Source organism: Oryzias latipes, chromosome 1 (assembly GCF_053564925.1).
Source record: "Oryzias latipes strain Hd-rR chromosome 1, Olatipes_Hd-rR_3.1".
NCBI classification, from domain to species: domain Eukaryota; kingdom Metazoa; phylum Chordata; class Actinopteri; order Beloniformes; family Adrianichthyidae; genus Oryzias; species Oryzias latipes.
The window spans coordinates 23,049,269-23,063,529 of NC_136237.1; the positions used below are offsets into that span (position 1 = coordinate 23,049,269).

The following is a 14,261-nucleotide window of genomic DNA, read 5'->3' on the forward strand; positions in this document are numbered from 1 at the left end:
AGGGGCACTGTTACCATGAGGAAGTCTGTTCTCCATTTTCTAGGCTGAGCACATGAAAAAAAGCTGCATACGGTTACAACTGCAAACAAATGTGCAGCCAAAACTGATTGCTTCCAAGTCATTGCAAGCTGTTGTGCCTGCAGCTGAAAGAAGATACAGATTTTTAGTATTCATAAATTACTAAAATATATATATATGTATATATATATATATATTATATATAAAATTGAATCATCATGGACTGTTCCCTTGTCCATTTCACAGAATAACAGTTATTTCAAGGTATAAAAGAACAAAAAGGTTTGTTTACTTATGGAATTCCTTTCGAGCTGACAATAGGTAAACAGAGTACACAAAGATGAAAGTTTTTAGCTTTCACTGGTAAAAACTGTCCAGCTAGTACATTTCTGGCTAAAATGATTTCAGTTTATAACTGGTTAAAGAGAATTATGACATAAAAAGTAGACAATCTTTATAATATGTATCTAATTTATTAAGGTTTATTCAAAAAGGATGCTTATCAAACTCTGGAAATGGCATGAAAGCTCAAGACAGTGGTCATGTTGAGTTGTAAATAAAACAAGAAGAAAAATGTTTGGAAGCTTTGATCACTTTTTTAATATAATTTTACATTCAAGACAGACAAGCACCATGGGCAGCACAATTAATATCAGAGCAACTTATTAAGTAGACTTGACGTTTCCTACTCTTTAGCAAGTATTGTGGATAGTGCACTAACTAAGGTGGAGCCTTTGATCATTTTTAAAATGCCAAAATCCGTTTTTGTTATTATATTGAGGGACACTTAACAATACAGTTTATAAGCCCGCCTTTAAAGTGCATTGAGCACCTTTCCCGACTTTTTTTTTAATGGTATGGATGGGGGGAAAATACGTTTTGTGAATGAACTACATGTCCCATGGTTAAAGATCTCTAATTTTCCCGTACGCCGCCTCCCGCCCAGCGTGTTCTTCTTGAAGTAATTCTAACACTGGGAACAACACTGTTGTTTCCGGTTGAGGTTTTTCAAAATAAGTTATTAAATCGGAACAACACCACATTATAGAAGATATGATAGAGAAATATCATATAATTATGAATAATTTGGTTGATTCAAAAATAGATTAATCAATTTGTGGTTGAGCATGATATTTTTTTATTTGTTTTAATAGTCTGACTCATCAAGCTGGAGCTTTATTTTGTTAGAAAAACTTGTTTTCCGGGACTCGTGGCTTTGCGCCTGTCATCTTGAAACTACCCCGTTCCCAAGGAGGTTGAGTTTAGGGAAAGACAAAACCACTCTGTCAATCACAATTAAGGAGCCATGGGAGTAAAATGGTAGGAAAGCTAGACGAAACCACAGTGTTTACGCTGGAGATTGTTTTAATTTGCGCACCGTTGCGTTGTGGGACGTTTTCATCTAACACATTTGGGAATCGCTCCACTTTTGATTGGAACTAGGATGGGACGTTGCATTTAACAACAACAAAGAAATTGGAAAAAACAACAACTTGGCGACTTGAAGCTGTTTATCCTGTACACCTCAGCGTGTCGGGCTGTTTAAAACAAGCACTTGTGTACTTAGCAAGGCGGTGAAATGGAGCACACTGAGAGGATTACTTTTATAACAAGCGAATGAGATACTGGCCGGTTTACCTACTAGTAAAAATCTGTTCTGTTCATTCTGAACACGTCCCTTGTTGTCGGTGAGTTGACTATTGAACGTGCGTGTTTGTTACTCCAGAAAAAAAAGCTGCACCATAGTTAGTTGAACTTTCCTTTTTTTCTTCTTTCATTGCCGTTTCGGTACCGTAAACGCTTCGTGTTTGTTATTTAAGGCAGGCAAACGGACGACCCTGACCAACTTAAGCAGTGGAAGCTAAACACCCGCCGCCGCCGCCGTTCGGACTTCAGGAACAACAAGTAAAAAAGAGCAGCGATGAGTGGGGGAGAGGTGGTGTGCGAAGGGTGGCTGAGAAAGTCTCCTCCTGAAAAAAAGTTGAGACGTTACGTAAGTACACCTTATATTCTTTTTTTCTCCCCCTTCTTCCTTAGTGACGCGACAAGTTAACCTGTTCGACCAAACGCTCGCGCTCCTTTTCCCGTGGACACGTCGGGGTTTGTTGACAGACACGTTTGTAGGCCTCACGTCTGCAGGCATTTCCGACGGTTGGGTTGGAAGTTTCGCTGTCAAACACTCCAGACTCTACGTTGCCGTGATTTTTTTTTTTGTGGTGACTTGTTGTCAACTTAAAAAAGTAGAAGTTTGTTGCTTTGCTGAATGGCTTTTCCCAGAGAAGGTTATGCCTGCTGTTCATTTAATTCGTACTTAGTTTGTTAAAAAAAGAAGAAGAAGAAAAAATAAGACAACAGTTTTGAGCAATTTGGATACAAGTTTCATTTGAAAGGAGACGTGCATGTTTACTAAATTGACGATCATGGATGAGAAGGAAATGAAAGGAATTGGGGAAAAAACAAATATTTTTGCTCTACTTTACTGATGCCTCTAAAAAGTATAGAAATGCATTTTTAATGCAAACAGCAGTCTGTGGAACTAAAAAAAAAAACATCTGAACACAGGATTTCATGAAGATGCTGCATGTACATGTTTTTGAACACTGGTTAGGTCCCACTCCAATCATCTTTTGATTTAGTGTAAAAGTGTTCCCAGTAGTATTATTATGATTATGCCATTTTCAATTAAAAAAAAAAGATGTTCTTAAGGACATAATTTCTGCAGAGCCACAGGAGTTTATCAGATATTTGCAAAGCCTTTGCTCATTTCCCAGTATCCCTTTGTTTACAATCTCCTGCTAGCTTACAGCCCCCCCACAACCTCATCCTAACATTATCAGTGCTACAAAAATAGAAAGCCATACTGGAGCTATCCAGCTTTGAGCCAGAATCCACCTCAGACAAGGAAAAGGAAGATATACACGGATCTATTTGTCTGCAAGTGAATGCTTCAGAATGGAGTGGAGCAGGGAGCTTGTGGATTGCCCATTGAAGTTTGTACGTAACAACTACAAGCTTTAAACAGTATTTTTCAGTCGGCTCCTGATTCATCACAATTTGAAGAAAAAAAACCCTCAGAAACAAAGTCTGAATTTTCTTTGTATATGTCCTATATTATAAAAAAATGCTACAAAACATGTTCAAAACACCAAATATCTAATTTTGATCAAAATATGCTCTCTAACTTAAATAAAATATCAAGAATTTTTAGGATATAAGAAAATAATATTAATTGAGATTTGACATAATTTTACTAAATAACGACTAACTTTAAACAGCAACAAAGACAATCCCTTACATATTATAAGCATTGTCTTTTCTGTTAAAAGATTTACAACTGGAGATCAAACAAGTCAGAATATTTACTTCATTTTTTCTCTTGGTTACAAGGTGGACTGTGACCTTTTTATTTGTAGTTATGTGCCTTTCTGAAAACTACTCTAAGAAATGTAGAATTTTATTCAAGAGTTGCATGAGAGCCAGTTTAGCTCGTGCTGGTTTGCGGCGCCTTCCGTTCGTGAAACCAGGGTTCGACTCCGGGCTGCTCCCTGTTCCCTTCTCTACCTCTGCCGGTTCCAAGCCCGGTTTGAGAAGGTTGCGTCAGGAAGGGCATCCGGCGTAAAACATTGCCAAATTTACCATGCGACTCGTTCGCTGTGGCGACCCCTGATGGGAGAAGCCGAAAGTGGAAGAAGAAGAATGCCAATAATATTTTGCCATTTGTCTTATGAGTACTTCTTTGTAAACAAACAAACAAACATGGCAGGGAGGGGTGTAATGATTAATTTCAACAATGATTTGATTCTCATCATAATTTGTGGTTGCTGCTAAGATTCATAGTTGATTTTGGTTCATTTTTGCACAATCCGATCCACTGGCCTAAAATTGATCCAATTGATCTTTAGCCAAAACTTCAACCAGTGTGACTCAGAGAAAAATACCTGTTACTGAACATTGCTGGTGAAGTTTTCCAGATTCTCCTGTATAATAATCAAGTGTAAATTAAATGTGTACGAAAAAACACATAAACAAGAATCAATGGGTAATCTATTCACATTTTAGTTAAATAAAGTTCAGCCCACTGTTGTTCTTCCACATCAAAAGAATCCAAAGGGAACATTATTAGAACATTCTGCCACACTGTATGGTCACATGTCTTTAATAAATTCAAAGTGTTTCAACACATTTCACTGGAATGATGACTTGATCATTTTTTGCTGACATCACATTTGTGTTGTTCGCTGTGATTGTTCTTGGTTGTTTTCACATCATAGTAAAATAAAGCTGTTGGCCCTCAACCCAAAATTTCCAATATTGCCATAATTGATTGATTTCATTTTGAAATGATTTAAAAATGTTATTGGTCGATTCGATTGACAACTTGCCTCAAACAGATAAATCTGGTTGGATCATAGGAATGTAAGTTTTTTTAATTTTTACACTCCTAATGGCAATCCTTTCTATTGATCAAAAAAAAGAATCTTCCCTTTGTGATTGGATCAACAAAAGAGTACGGTAATCAAGAATGACAATGCAGTAACCAGGCAATGTGTTTTGCTGTAGTACATAAACCCAAAGGTCATGCATGTGAAGAATAGCATCTTTTAAGGGATCAGTACTTTATTTTTTATTTTACACAGTTAGGAGCATTACCGGTATTTAGTTCTCACACTTTTGTCAGTTGCTAAAAAACATGTATGATTATGGCATTTCATCGCTGCCATAAAGTGAACGAGCGTGAAGACAACTGAGCGGGGGTATTCAGGAACTGAGTGAGCGAACTCCGCAGGCGCAATTCTAGCTGAGCCACCCCGCATTTTACAACTGCACGCCTGCAATCCTAACTTCCCCTTTGCGCGCTCACCAGGGTTTGCGTGCAGTGTTAAGGGGGCGTTTTTGTCAATTGGGGTGGGCGGTGTTCAGGGGTGGGTTTGTCACTTGGGGACAGAAACCTTTCTTGATTGATCTGATTGGCCGAAAATTGCATGTCAAATCTGGCGAGGCAGCAGGGCGGGACTTTCTTTTAGAGGCATTAATAGAAAAGAAACAACGGCTGTAACGTGGATTAAAACGGTAACTAATGCAGTGATTTTCACAAGAGAGAAACTTGCAGCACAAAAAACCCGCTGCACTTTCTTACCTTGGCATTGGGCGAACAAGTTTGACACAAAGAGGCGAAATTTCTAACTGTGATAGTCAATGAGCCACGCACTGACCTGCCAGACATACACACACAAACACACAATTAAAGCCATATTATTTCTAATAACACACAGCTCTCCTTACAATACAACAGCGCTGGATTAAATGGCGCAGTTTCAGTTATGTATTTAATGTTAAAACATACAGGTAAAATATGCATGCTAGTGTGTGTTTTAAAAAGGCAGCGAGCGCAAAACTGAGTTGGTTTGATTTATTTTTTCAGTCATCAATCAGCATCCAAAAATCCATCAAATTCCTCATCTTCTGCATCTGAAAGGAACAGCTGGGTTTAATTTCTATCAAACACGCCAGCTTCGCTTTCGTCATCGTCAGAGTCCGTCTCATTGCAGTGCGGCTCGAAGCTCGAAGAACAGTGCAAGCAGACGCGTCAGCCCAAGCTTAAGTTCCACAGTCCAAAAATGTGGCGTAACTCGCCCGTTGGTGCGTCCCAGTAAAAGGAGCGGAGGATGGACAGCTTTTCATTGTAATCTGCTGGAAGTTGCTGCGCTCAAGTCGATCTTCCAACACAGGCAACCTTGCCTTTTTTCTGCTGAAACTCAGCTGCTGCTGCGTCTTCTTGTCTTGTCGGAGTTGGTTTTCCAGCGTCTTCACTTACGAACCATGGATTCATTATTTTGAATTCTCTGGCAGCTGCAGTTCGGTAAAGTTAGAAAGATCTTCACAGATTCAGACTTCTGCCCTCAATAACTCTTCTGACAAATGTTCAAATGTGTCAGCAAGTATCTCCGCAGCGAGCCGGCTGCCAAGGGACCGTCAACAAAGTGTAATTCTGTGACACACCATTCTGTAAAAATCAGTAATCTCACAAAAAAGAATAAATTTCTATATTTATATGAACTGCTAATGAAGACTCGTCAGCATTTTCATGTTACAATGAATATTTTGTAGGAAAGTCCATCTTTATTTTATCTTGTTGCATATAGTTTTTCATATTTATGAGAGATAAGAATCATGACTAAAGTTATCAATAGTTATGAAGATACTGAAGCTACTGTCACCAAACCTTCTGTACGGACTAATCATGACCTTATTGTCATACTAAAGTAAAGACTATATCAATATTTCACTTTGTTTATTTATAGGAATTTTTCCTATTAAAAAATTGGATCAGATTTGGTCAAAAATCCTTAATAGCTGTGAAGATTTAGATCCCACTAAAGGTGCACACAGTAGACAGTAGAAATAAGGAGAGGAAGTAATGGCTTACTGCAGCCTGTCAATGCAGTTGATAATTGGGTTTTAAAATAACAAGTGTGTCCACCTTCTATTATGTAACCAGATGGTTTCCTGTCCACTGGGTTGACATAAAGTGTTTCAAGTTAAACTAATTAAAATTGCACATATAATGCTATATATTTTTAGATCATCCTTCTGGGGAAACGAGGTGTAGGCGTCTAAAAGTGCTGGCAACTATTAAAAACGGTTATGACTTGGACTCTGCAGGTCTTGGCTGGGAAATGAATGTTACTTTGTATGACAGTACAGTAAGACTACTTTACAGAAGTTCATTTTGTCTACATTGTACCATGCCAAAGTTTTAGACAAACTCCAGCATTTTAGTAAGAGGGCCTTTTGAACATAATGTGCTGAAGTTGATTTAAAAGAAAGTTGTGGATGATGAGTGGATGCAAAAGCCAGCTTACTGACGCACATGCCTGCTGTTTTTGTTTCAGCAGGGTAAAGAAGTGATGAGGGTTTGGGTGATACTTGTGTTCGTTCAAAAGATCTTTAGATTTCCCTCCCCACATCTGTCAGTGAAAGTTAGACATTGTCATGTGAACAAAGTTTACGTTGGCAAATCTGCGAGCGTGGCCGGCAAACAAAAGTGATCAAGGTGTTGTAATGACTCACGGCTCAGTCAAAGTCCAGATCACAGCCAGACTGTGGGGAGAGAGCTGTGCATGAATGACTGCCTGTAAATGTCAATGAACGGAGACAATGTCGAAAAGGCAAAATTCATTCACAACTGGAAGGGACTGGTTCTACGAGCCACTGAATCCCAAGACTTCCTTATAGCCGTCTGCTTCTGCGTAATGCTTGGTTTCTGTTTTGGGAAAGACTGTATGGTCTTTGTAATCATTGATCTCATTATTAAGGCACTGTTCAACCCACAAAACCCTTTTCCTCGATGCATAAAACCCAACGGTTTGAAGAAGATGGAATTTTTCTTCTCACCTGACTGCTGCTACTCAGACCAGTGCAGCGCTGTTGTTGATTGGCATGTGCCCACTGAAAACAGATTAGGACTTTGTTGTGCAGTTTGTCAAGCCCTTGAAAGGGCCTCAGTGCTGGAGAACAAAGCTATTCTGGTGGCGCTCGGTTTGGGTTCTCATTTTTGCTGCCATGAGGCCTGTCAGCAGGGACACAATGCCCACCAGTGTTCGATAACCCTCACCTTTGTTTATGGTTAATGTGACAAATGTTATTTACAGGAAACTGAAGAAAAGCATAGACTTACTGTCAATGACAGGACAACCAGACCAGACAACAAAAGCATACCTCTTCATTTTAGTTAAGGATTTGTTAAAAGCGCTTATCACGTTGAACAGACAACACTTTCCGTCAACTTTTGTTCATATGTGTGAACACAAATAAGCAACAATGGTGGCCTGACTGGGCAGTATTAAAATAATGCTAACAATGTAGCTGCAGCATGTTTTTGCAGACACAACAATAAAGCTGTCTAACTCAAACCTGCGTCTAAGTTATACACAATGGTTTAAAAATGGATTGCATGCACAATTAATAATTAATCCTCTTCACTGGAAACACACGATTATTAAATATTAATGTGTGCTAACACAGTAGGTATCCTTATCTGCCCACATTGAAACTAATGTCATTGTGTTACACAGAGCTATGTTAGCATCAATGTGGCCACATTTGTAAACAACAATTTAGAAGTTAGCTTAGAAAAAGATCAGATGGTTTTTCAAAAATCTGTTCAGTATCTTCAGAAGGAATTAATATCAATATTGTTTATGCTAAAATGGTACAGGGGTTAGTATTTACGTGGTCAACATCCTGTCTTTTCCAAAATGTTCTGTTGACTTTGTTTTAAAGCAAAAAGGGGAAGAAAATCTTGGTGGTTTGTCTCCATTTGGGTTTGGAGATTCATGGTGCAATTAGCTTGGGGTTATTTTATTGCTTTGTTGTTGACATATCACATTATGATTATATGGCATAAATAAAAACTTAATAAAAAAGGGATTGCACTGATTACTTATGTGGTAGGTGGTGTTTTTTTTAAGTAATTCTACTAAAATACATGTTTTTAGAACTTTATTTAATCTATCCATTTTGGCTTTTCATGTGTTCCTAATTTAATAGTTTACATAATTAATTTGATCAAAATTATGTTATTTTCTTCTTAAAGAAACATGTTAAAACTGTAAATGTAGATACATTTTCTTAGGATTGTTTATGAGAAGTTTCTTTCATCCGTGGTATAAAGAAATTTTGAACAGCATCTGCTATTGTCATCTTAAAAAACCCACAATGCATTTTGGTTTTCGAAACTATTTACCTAATTCTTCTCACTGTGAATACTTCTACTTCTACTTTTTATGTCTGATAAATGTATTTAAAAATTAACAATGTTGCTCTTAGTGGATCAATGTTTTTCTAAAACAAAAAAAGTTTTTTTATCTGGGTTAATGTGACCACTGTAGCTTGTAGTTTGTATATTATCTAAAAAATGGAATGCTTTTTATTGGAAAAAAAAAATTGGTCATCAATCTAATTGAAAGATGACAGCAAACAGAGCAACTCATCTACTTGCAGTATTGATGAGTATTTTTATACAATAGCTTATATTTGTTAAATATCTTGGATAGTAGTTTAAGGCATACTTATTAATATATGCGGCCTTTTAAAAAGCTAAACGATTTTACTTTATCAATTCCAAACAAGTCCAAGAACTTTTAAGCCTTTATGCTTGTATAACAAAATGATTTATCGTTTCATGCATGCATTTTAAGATTATTTTTTAAAAATACTTTTTTAAATTTAAAAACTCTTAAATAACACTATATTTAAACATCAAATCAATAACATTGAATCACAAATAAAAGTACTATCTCCGTTTTTTTTCTTTACACATGAAACATAGTTCCTTGTTTAAGAATTCCTAATTTACCTTCCTTTCTTCCTTTATTTTACACCTTTGCCCATCTTAAATCATCTCTGTTGAAACAGTTTTTAACCAAATACTTTTGGATTTGGATAAAAATTTGGAAAAAAAAATTCGAAATGACAAATCAAATAATAAACTTATGAAATGTAATAAATTGAATGTATTTCCAATGATACTTAGCTGTAGTAAGACAATGCTTTCAACTGAAAGTGGATTCACATTTTTACATCTGACTAAAGTTACCAAATTAATCCAACATAGTGTTCCTCCTTGCTCACTGTGTTAATTATTTTTCATTCTATAGCAGTAAATGGAATAATTGGCTCCACTAACATTGCAGTAATGAAATACTATTGAAGTTTTAATCAAACTTTAAATCAGCACAAACTTTAGTTTCAGCCATCTGGGCACACAGCTATTGCTTAGCATAGCACATTCATTAAAATAGATACACTTAGTAAATCAAAGGCTAGCTTAAGAATTGACCCTGGAGATCCATTTAACAAAAAATGGCACCGGTTAAGTAGCTTGGTTTTAGCTCTTATTTTGGAATGAGCTAGATTTGACGATTGGGAATTTGAACACATTTGTAAATGTATTTCCCCCCCCCAAGTTATTGCAGGCCATAATTAAGGTGCAATTACAGGGATTTATGTTTTGTGAAATGCAGAATTATAGTAAAGTCCCAACTGACTATTGCTCAAGATCACTTTTAAAGATTTTACAAAAAGTCTAACTCTTTAAGTGGGAAAAAAAGGAAATGAAATGTGGTCTTAAGCCTTTGTGCAACACTTTAGAATGCCTAACAATGTGAGTATACAATAACAGGAGTTTGTGCATCAGACAATTGGATTTGCTTTCTTAGGTTGAAGACTTTGCTGTATTATTTCTATGTTCAATTCTCTATTTGGACTCCTTTATCTCATAGAATATAACTTGTTTCAGATGTAAGATATTATTTCATGCCATTTTTCTATTTCCTAAGTTAATCAGATTCATATTAATTAAAGTCAGATGACAGACTTCAAAAACTTTGCCAAGAAGAGCTGTTTTACAGATCGCCATCCAGACTCAATAAGAAAAGACATAACATTTTAAACGTCTATGCTGAGTAGTTCACTGATCATGACAATTCCCATTAGACTAATGTCAGATAATGGATTGAGACACTTTCTTCTTTTAAGGTTAGCTCTGTTTTATGTTTCAACTTGTCCCAATGACATCAGAGAGCAAAAATAGGTTTACAAGACAATTCTATTTTCAAGAGGTTGATGTGGAGAAGACATAGATGAGAGTAAGTAGAACACGGTTAGAAAAAAAAAGTTTCAATCGCCTGCTTTGACACATAAAGAGGCAGCTTTAAGGTGTTCCATGTTGTTTATCAATTTCTGCACAGTAAGGGAAATGCATAGTTGAAAGTTGATTGCCCACGAATGCACAAGGATAATACACAATAAGGGAATCGATAACGATCATCATGCTTGATGATAAAAAGGGGAAAAGCAATTATGATTTCTAAAAGTGCTTCTCAGTGTAGTTGCATTAGGGAGCCGCCAGTGAGAGCAGCTCTCTGTTCTCTCCCTCTGTCTTTTCGTTCCCAGTGCTTCTTGGCAAGCTCAGCCAGCAGGAATGTGAGGTTGCTTTGTGCTCCTCTTTGCCGGGCTGCTGGGGTGTGAGTTCCTGGTCCCTGGCTGCTTCGAGCTGTTTAGTTTAGGCAAGGATGGGCCGTTCCTCACTGTTCTGCTCTACTCCGCAGAGCATTGCATTGGCAATTGTTGTTTCTGTAACACCAAAAGGGAAGAGGAGCCGCTCCCTGGCGCCCCAGTAAGGCATGGCCGCCCCTTCCTGTGTGAGCCGCTGATGGCTACCAGATGGTGGGTGAAGAAAGAGGAGGATGGGTCTTAGAGAATCTTGTAATACTTGATTCTCTTTCTCATTAATACTGCTGACCTCTGTATTACTTTAAAAAAATCTTTTAATGAGAGATATTTAAACGGAAAGATGTTTTTTCTCAGACTTTAAGATTTATATCCTAGGTGTACCGTATTTTCCGGATTATAAGCCGCTACTTTTGTCACAAGCTTTCAACCCTGCGGCTTATTCAATGATGCGGCTAATTTATGCATTTTATTTCTTTTTTTTTTTAATGCATTTTTCTAACGGCCGCAAGGGGCGCTCGGGCAGAAAGGCTCAGACTGAGACAGGGGGAATACTGTATATCTTCTTTCTCTTTCGGCTTTTCCCATCAGGGGTCGCCACAGCGAATCATCCTTTTCCATCTCACTCTATCATGGACATCTTCTACCCTAACGTTAGCCAACTTCATGTCCTCTGTTAAGACATCCATGTATCTCCTCTTTGGCCGTCCTCTTGCCCTCCTGCCAGGCAGCTCCATCTCCAACATCCTTCTACCAATATATCCACTATCCCTCCTCTGAACATGTCCAAACCATCTCAGTCTGGCTTCTCTGACTTTGTCGCTAACACAGGCAACATGAGCCGTCCCTCTGATGTACTCGTTCCTTATCCTGTCTAACCTGGTCACTCCTAAGGAGAACCTCAACATCTTCATCTCCGCTACCTCCATCTCAGCCTCTTGTCTCTGTCTCACTGCTACCGTCTCTAACCCATAGAGCAGAGCTGGTCTCACCACTGTCTTGTACACCTTTCCTTTGAGTCTTGCTGGCACTCTTCTGTCACACAACACTCCTGACACTTTCCTCCAACCGCTCCAACCTGCCTGCACTCGCCTCTTCACCTCTTTTCCACAATCCCCATCACACTGAACTGTTGACCCCAAGTACTTAAACTCCTGCACCTTCTTCACCTCAGCCCCCTGTAACCTAACGCTTCTACCTTGATCCCTCTCGTTCAGACACATGTATTCTGTCTTACTACGACTGACCTTCATACCTCTTCTTTCCAGAGCAAACCTCCACCTCTCTAGCTGTTCCTCCACCTGCTCTCTACTCTCACTGCAAATTACAATGTCATCCGCAAACATCATTGTCCAGGGAGATTCCTGTCTTACCTCGTCTGTCAGCCTGTCCATCAGCATAGCAAACAAAAAAGGACTCAAAGCTGATCCTTGGTGTAGTCCCACCTCCACCTTGAACTCCTCTGTCTGACCTACAGCACATCTCACCACCGTCATACTTCTCTCATACATGTCCTGAACTACTCTGACATACTTCTCTGCCACTCCAGACGACCTCATACAGTACCACAGCTCCTCCCTCGGCACCCTGTCATACGCCTTCTCTAAATCTACGAACACACAATGCAGCTCCTTCTGACCTTCTCTGTACTTTTCCATCAACATTCTCAAAGCAAAAATGGCATCAGTGGTGCTCTTACGGGGCATGAAACCATACTGCTGCTCACAAATCTCCACCTTCTTCCTAAGCCTGGCTTCCACTACTCTTTCCCACAGCTTCATTGTGTGGCTCATCAACTTTATAGGGGGAATACTGTATATATGTTGAGGAAAACGGAAGTTTAATGTAAATTCCCTTTCTGTGAATGAATAGCACGAACAGACCTTCATTATGGAAAATGCAAGAAGAATTGCACATGACACAGCTTTTAAGTTAAAAGCAATCGTTAAAAGCAGTGTAAAAAAATCCACCATCACCAAGGGGTCTACCTTAAACTTTGAAAACTCTTTCTGTGAACCGTCTTTCTTTGTAAATAAATCATGTGTTGAACCTTTCCTGCGATTACTTTTTTTTCTTTCTGATGGTGGTCAGAAAATGCAGGGGAGGTCCTCTCCGCCGAAGGACCCTCAGAGCCTCCAAAGTGGGTTAATAAAGAATCATTCAACGTTCTTCTGGGGGAAACCTTCTTTTATCACAGATCCCCTTCACTCTGTATTTTAAACATGATCGCGCACCCCCAACATACTTCCTCGCTCCCTCTTGCGCTGCACGTGCTCCCTCCTCTTTCTTACATACGCAGCGGTTTCAGCACATACACATTCTCATTCTACAACACATGTTTCAATGTGGGCACATGCGGCTTATAGACAGGTGCGGCTTATGTATGTACAAAATGGTTTATCCTTTAAAAATGTAATTGGTGCGGCTTATAATCAGGTGCGCTTTATAGTTCGGAAACTACAGTACTTTTTGGCACCCTTTACATTTTTACAACTGCAGGTACATGCACTAGGATCGGGTAGCGACAGTCCAGTGTGAACCCCATATGCAAAAAGCGCCTTCAAGAACCTGCGATTAACGCGTTCTTGAATGTGCATCACATGACTGTAGTATACGTAGCATCAGACAGGAATGGCTTAGGTTTCAGGCTGTGAAGTATTTAATTTGATGACCAGATGCTTATTAACCCCCCCACACACATACATACATCTCCATCCCCCAAAAAATAATTCAATCATACAACATGCCTTTTATTTGATAGGACAACCTGGTATTGCCTTGTTTTGAGGTTGATTTTTATCTTTTTTTATCTAACAAAAGTTTTGTATTTTTAGGGTTAAAACACTTGTGGGCCCTATCCATCAGTTTTTGTGCTTGGTCTGATGTAAATATGTGCAAATAACATCTGTCCAAAAATAAATAAATAAATAAATATTATTACTAAGTTTATGGGGGATGGTATGCCCAGAATAAAGGAACAACTGAGTATAACTGTTGTTCCCAGCAGTCTTGTGATATCCTTCCTCATTGTGCAGACATTTACTTGCAAAAATGCATTTTCAACAAGTTTTTTTTTTTTTTTACAATTTCACAACTTTTTTTTGTGTGAATTCCATAATTATAGAAGACAATGACTTTGAAGGTAAATGGACAAATGTTGTCTGTGGGAACCTAGCTTAGCCTGAATTTTTTTTCCCATGGAGATTATGTTGTATCCCCCTGTTTAACTT

General features: G+C 38.4%; 1 protein-coding gene across 14 annotated transcripts in view; it reads left to right on the plus strand.

Moving 5' to 3' along the window:
* Window positions 1-1,217: 1,217 nt before the first annotated feature.
* LOC144981358 (GRB2-associated-binding protein 1-like) overlaps window positions 1,218-14,261 on the plus strand; it is a 53,358-nt gene continuing 40,314 nt past the window's right edge. For 12 of the 14 annotated variants that reach the window (XR_013657833.1, XR_013657835.1, XM_078951846.1 and 9 more), the window contains exons 1-2: window positions 1,567-1,706; window positions 1,839-2,011. Coding sequence is in view for 12 of the 14 variants with exons in the window: in XM_078951846.1 (XP_078807972.1) it covers window positions 1,940-2,011 (72 nt within the window). In the remaining 2 variants the exon portion in view is untranslated. Of the gene's footprint in view, window positions 1,339-1,359; window positions 1,707-1,838; window positions 2,012-14,261 lie in introns of those variants that run through there. The other 2 variants (XM_078951840.1, XM_078951867.1) reach the window with 2 other exon arrangements.